The sequence below is a fragment of the Strix uralensis genome, chromosome 9 (assembly GCF_047716275.1).
Source record: "Strix uralensis isolate ZFMK-TIS-50842 chromosome 9, bStrUra1, whole genome shotgun sequence".
In the NCBI taxonomy this organism is placed as follows: domain Eukaryota; kingdom Metazoa; phylum Chordata; class Aves; order Strigiformes; family Strigidae; genus Strix; species Strix uralensis.
The window spans coordinates 30,544,208-30,550,488 of record NC_133980.1 but is presented as its reverse complement, the minus strand read 5'-3'; the positions used below and the strand labels follow the sequence as shown (position 1 = coordinate 30,550,488).

At 56.8% G+C, this 6,281-nt stretch overlaps 1 protein-coding gene across 1 annotated transcript; it reads right to left on the bottom strand.

Moving 5' to 3' along the window:
• Positions 1-5,089: 5,089 nt before the first annotated feature.
• Positions 5,090-5,761, bottom strand: LOC141946957 (acrosin-like). Its single transcript, XM_074877427.1, has 2 exons — positions 5,605-5,761; positions 5,090-5,291 (listed from the first exon to the last, which is right to left on the bottom strand). The coding sequence occupies exons 1-2, from the start codon at positions 5,688-5,690 to the stop codon at positions 5,090-5,092; spliced, it is 288 nt and encodes a 95-aa protein (XP_074733528.1). The 5' UTR covers positions 5,691-5,761.
• Positions 5,762-6,281: the final 520 nt, after the last annotated feature.

Below are 6,281 nucleotides of genomic sequence, written 5' to 3'. Positions count from 1 at the left end.
ATCTGAAGAGAACGAGCCCTACAGCAGCGATCACCTTCCCTTCCCCTGCCCGGGCAGTTTGGAGGAAATGCTTCCCCTCCCAAGGCCACTCCTGCCTGTGAAAGGAGAGGGAACAATTCCCATGGCAGGCACCTGGCTATTTATCACTGTGTCAGAAATCAAGCTGTTTCAAGACGTTTAGATGTTGTTTCCTGTTGTCATCTCTAGTGATAAAGTATCGTATATTGTTATCACTCTTTGCACTTTTGACGAGCTCTGTCTTCCTATCCTTTACAAGTCATGTCTACTGATGACTTCTCTTTTGCTAGTATGTTTATAGCGATGTTCAGTGTCTGCACTACTCATAGCTAAGCCTAGCTAAGAAAAGGCCCTAGTTTTGCATAATCTCAGCCCTGGAATCTTTCAGATCAGTGAGGTGAAACCTAATTTGTGACCCTGAGTAGGTGGACTGGACTTTGCATCCTGGCTTTAAGTTGTGAGGAACGCAGGGCTTGGGAAGTTGTGTCGTTCTAAGCTTGGTTTTTGTGTGTACAGACTTCTGGGACACGGCTGGGCAGGAGAGGTTCCAGAGCACCCATGCACCTATTACCATAAGGGTCCTGCTTGTGTCACGGTAAGGGTAGTGTCACAGCTGTGATCTGGGGGAGTTTGACAAATAACAGTCCCAGCTGACACTTCTCCTGTATAGTGCTCTTTATGATTACTCTGCCTTGTATTTCTTGTCTCTTCCAGTGATATCTTCTTTCAGTATATCCAGTATATCTTCTTTCAACATCTCAGGATTCTGACCTGGCTGAGAAGGAATGTCATACATCTGTTAGGTCCAGATGAGTTCTTGAGTATTAGTCTTTCAGGGCTGTATTTTGCCAGATGAATAGCTGGGTCCTCTACTGACCTTGCATGCTGTCTTACAGGTTCTTTTCTTTGTTTTGCTAGCAATTAAAAATACTGATTTGATCCATTTAAATTTTATTCAAGCGATGTCCTTCCAACTCTGTCCTTACCCCACTGCCCATTTCCCCCAGCAAGAACTCAAAAGCTGATTGGAGCAGTACCTAGATAAAAATTGCAGGATGTCTTGATGGAAAAGGAGCACAACCTGTTATGTGGCTCCCCTCCCCCATACAGTCAGTAACTGCCTTTGTATTGGTAATTCGGCCTGCAGGGTTCTGTGGTACTTCTCTGGGCTACAGTGTCTAAACAGACCTGCTGGCAAAGCTGTTCACCTTCCTCTGCGGATCACTGGATGATTCCCTCCTCTCAGGAACGACAGCTAGGCACTCATTATTGTTGTCATCTGGGTTGTGGTCTGTCTCCTGCATCCTGTCAGAGTGCATAATGCTTTCTGCTCAGCATCAGCGAGAGAACACATACCCTCAGGACCAGCCTCCTGCTGTTCTCCATCAGTACAGTGTCAGACATGGGCTTCCTTGCTGGCATTCATGGTAGAAATCATGGCAGCTATGACGAGGTGTGTCCACCTGAAGAAGGTGTCTGGGCTCCCACTGCAGTCTAGGGAAGTTCATCTGGTTCAGGGGTGTGGTTTGGGGCATGATAGATCTTGCCTAATAAAAGCCTTTCCTGTAGGATGTGTCAAGCCAGCCTTGAATGCACGGATCGCACGGACTGTGCCGGAGGACTGAGGCATATGGATGTGGTGTTACAGCCGTATTGTAGACACAACCTCTGTGTAGGTGAATTCTTAGTGTTCTATGTGTGAGTGGACACTGCTCAGGAGAGTCCTGTGCCTTGTCTTTGTTTGCTGTGTTCCACCCAGACTAGGAAATGAAGAGGCCCAGTCTGCAGAACAGTTAATCCAGCTTCTCCCAAAGAGGTAGGGAGCGGCTGCCTGGGCAGGGCTCACGGGCCAGCGTCTCGAGTGTGAACTACTTCAGCTGTGGCTTCTGTGGGAACAGGGGGATCATCTGGACTCATCCTCCTGTGCCAGCATACAGGCTGGCTGGCTATCAAAACTTTGAGCTGTTACTGCATGCTGCTTCAAGGCAAAGCTTGCCAGGAGAGCTAAGCCACTCTTGGGCCTGCAGGGAAGGGTCCTGCCCAGATGCTTTAATGGTACCTACTGGAGAAAACAAACACCAAATCACTTGTTTTATAAAGCTTTGAGCTTGCATCCTTCCTGCCCTTTTGTTAGCAGGCAGCCCAGTGACTGTCCAGTGCCAGTCCAGCTGCCAGCCCTCCCCATTGCTTCCACAGCCCAGGCACTGCTGCCTCTCTGTCCACACCATCGTCTCTGCTGCAGAGTTTCATTGGGCCCCCTTCCCCGTTCTGTTACAGAGCAGCGTGATCCAGCAGACTTCTGAACACGGGGGATTTCTCCTTTCAGGTCCACGAGAGCTGAACCCGGTGGATTCTCACACCCCGGAGGCTTCTCCTGTCCCAGTCTGATGGATGTGGCTGCTGCTGTTCCCACGTTCTGCTGCGTCCAAAGAGCGCGTAAACAAACACACACACAGAGTTACACAATTAATGTGAACGGCAAAACAGATTGACACAGGCAGAGCGATGCCTTTACCAGCGCCCATGTACTCGTACCCACCGCTTACATAAACATGAGCACAGGCCAGTCCTTTTCTGCCTTTCCAGATGATCAGGATTGGATGTTTACTCGCGAAACATAAACACACCTTCACTCCCTCGATTCATAAGCACAGCACGTGCAGAGATTCCTCAACTAACGGTATGGAAATTAAGTCCATGTAATATCCATGGCTGGATGTCAAGCTCCTTACCCAGTCATCGGGGCAAACCGTGGGTCTTTCCAGATCTGTGTCTCCTGTGTCACAAGAGAGTCCAGTTTCAAGTTCACTGGTGCATTGTGCACACACACACACACACGCACACACACACAAGAGTCCCACCAGTAGCCGGTGTAAGACACTTCGCGTTTCCAACTGCTGTCCCCAAGACCTTTCGCCCCCCTCTTCCACCACACCCTCACCCTCCCCTCTGACCAGCCCTTCGGAGTGACTCTTTCCCTTTGTGCCCGACCTGGCTGCCTGCAGCCTCATTTTGCAGGTGCCGGGCATGGAATCCTTGCCTTGCACAGGAGACTGAATTGGACTGCAGCATGGTGAAAACCAGCAACTTTATTTCAACAACTGGAATGCTCAACTGGAGCGTTTGTGTGTGTGGGCAGGACCGAGCAGCCTTTGACACTGAGGCTGCCTTTGGATCAGCAGGCAGTGCCCCAGCAGATGGTCGCGGTGCACTGCAGCTTGAGCTGGGTCCTGCTCATGCTGCTGCTGGAGCCTCTTTCCCCCACAGGCCCTGCAGGAGCTCCTGCAGCAGCTTAAAGAATTCCGCCAGCTTCTGGCGTGGAAATGGACAGGCCGTAGAGCTGCCCGCTTGCGTTGTTGGCCTCGGCTTCTGAAAGGGTGTTGATGTGAAGACTGGCTGTGGCGTTGGAGGAGCCGTTGCTGCTGGGTGCAGCCCCATCTGTACCAGGATCCAGTCATAAAAGTGCTGAGTGGAGGTGTAGACTCCAGGCTGTTTTGCTCTTGCGCAGCCTTTCCCCCAGCTGGTCACCCCAACAAGCCAGAAGTGGTCAGCATTCTTATCTTTGCAGACGAGAGGACCACCGCTGTCACCCTGCAGCAGAGGAGAGAGGGAGGGTTCAGGTGGTGTCAGGTGGCCACTGGCAGCACTAGGGCTGGCTCCTTCTCTCTGCCAGCACCTGCCAGGGCTGCATCCGCTGCACAGAGAGGCTCTGCTCAGTGCTGAGGCCTGCAGCACCTTGTCAGGGAGAGGGTAGTAAGCCTGTGGGGTAGGGCTCTCTCTCATCTCCGCACAGCGATGCTGGCTGTGTGCAAGAGGGATGTTTTGGGATTGGGATCTGGACCTCGGGGCTGCCAGGAGCGCTGGATGGGCTTTCTGGGCAGAGTCCCGGGACAAGTGGGACCCTGGGCAAGGGCCTGCAGCTGGGGAAGGGGAGGTGAGCCCCGCCAGCGGTGGGGACCCAGCGGTGGGAGGGCGACTGGCCAGGCAAAGGCCGTGCCGGGGTGTGTCTGGGCGGCTGTGCCGGGGCTGCCTGTGCCGCTGGGCGCTGCCTTGTCGCAGGCTCCTACCTGGCAGGTGTCGATGCCGCCCTGCAGGTAGCCAGCACACAGGTTGTGGGGGTGGACGGCCCCTGCGTACCACCGGCTGCTGTTGCAGAGGCGGACGTTGATGAGGTGAACCTTGGCCTCCTGCAGGACATCCGTTGATCCTGCGGCTGTGAGCACAGAAAGGAATTAACACCCAGCAGCTCATTGCCAGGTCTCCTGCCCTGTCTGGGTGAGCCCTTCCCTGGGGCTTGGCTTTGCACCGGCGTTGCCCTTCTGTCTGGCCATGGGCCCTGGGCCAGGCCCATCTCTCTATGGGCACACGACCCCGCAGCCGCACTCTGGCTCTCAGCCCTGCTGTCAGGAAGCCAAGCCCACCTTCCCCGTGTGCCGAGCTCGCACTCGGGAAACGAGCACTTTTGGGAACTCACCTCTCGCCGTCGTGGACCCCCAGCCACTAACGTAGCAGGTCGTCAGCTTGGACACTCGCAGGGAGGCGTCGGGCACGCAGGCGAGCTGTACGTAGTAGCTGCACTGGACAGGCTGGTCCAACTCCAGCAGCGCAATATCGTTCTCCTCCGAGATACTACTGTAGTGTTCGTGAACCAGAAGCCGTTTAATGTTGCGCACTTGGGCCTCCGGGCCCAGATGAGTCAACTGGGTGGCCCCGATCACCACGCGCCACATGCTGATGTGCCTGGAAGGCAGATGGGGAGAGGGCTCAGAGGGAGAGGAGCCACATGCTGCAGCAGCCCAGCAGTTCCCTGCCCCATGCTTCACACGGGGGAGAGGAAAGCACACTACGGAAGCTGCGACTGCCCCTGCATGCCTTGGGCTCATGGCGTGTCGAGCTGGAGGCTGTAGGAAGCCGTGGCAGGAGCCCAGCCCTCTCCTGAGCAGCCTCTCAGCGGGGCTCTGCAGTGCCCAGGCACTGGGTGTACCGCAAGAAAAGGGGATGGGAGTGGCACGTGGTGCTGCGCACGAGGCACCCGCGAGTGCTGGGGGGATATCCCCGTTCCTGGCCCTCCTTACCTGGCCTTGATGAAGCAGTGGGCTGCTGTGAGGACCCACTGCGGGCTGATGAGGGACCCTCCGCATATGTGCCCCGTGCCTGCTGCGTAGGGATCCTGGATGCTCACGATCCAGGGCCAGGCCCCTGGCTGGGCGTCTGTGCCCCCCACGACGCGCGAGGTGCCGGAGTGAGCAGCCATGGGCCGCAGCCCGCAGGTCCTGTAACCAGAAACTCATCACCGTCCTGCTCTATGGCTCGCTGCTGTCCCGGCTGAAGGTCAGCCGTCTGCCCTCCCCACGAGGCGCTGCATGGACAGTGAGGCCACGGAGCCCCGTGGGGTGGGTGGGCGGCCGCCCCCGTTTCTGCTTTAGCCCCGCAGGTGAGTTGTGCCAGCAGCCCGGGTGCTGCGAGGAGGCGAGGCTCCCGCATGGGGCTGAGGAAGCCGTGGTGTGGCCACGGGGGACAAGCAGGCACCCTCCAGGGAACCCCATCAGGTTGCCCAAGCTCCCTCCCAGAGCCTCGGCCACTTACCCACAGCTGTCCCAGGCGCCGTGCGCAGGCCAGCACAGGGCCAGCAGGATGAGGAGCGGGAGCAAACGCATCGCTGCCAGCGGCATGTGCCAGCTGCCAGAACCGAGGGCTTGTCACCACCAGTGCAGCAGCTGACAGAGTGCCCACAGGGCTCGCGGTGCCGGTGGTGCCCTTGGCAACGGGGCTGATGTCACAGTGTCGCTGGTTTCGGGGGCTGGGCACGGTGGTCTCTAGGGACGGGGGGGGAAAACATGGGGGTTTCCAAGCAGGAGGGGAGGCAGAAGCTGGGATCGGACACCCCCGACAGACCCCGCTGAATGCTCGGCTTGCGGGACGGGGTGTGCAGGCCCTGTGGCAGGCAGCAGCGTCGGCCCCCAGCACCGCCTGCCAATGGCGAGCAGGAAAAAACCCAGTGTGGCACCACAGCCTCTTCGGGGAGTTCACTGCCCCCTGCTCTCTGCAGCCCTTTGCCACCAGGTCCTTCCCAACAAACGTACACCAGAGAACGTGACTACTACAGGCAGTACGCACTTTTGGGTGTTGCAGAGCCGATCTGGTTACAGCCGCGGCAGGCAAGCAGTGATGTGCGAGTGCAATAAACCGAGCAGACCCAAGCAGTGTCAACTTTCTGGCACAGATGCAGCACTGTCCACACTGGCCATGTCAGCCCCAGCAAC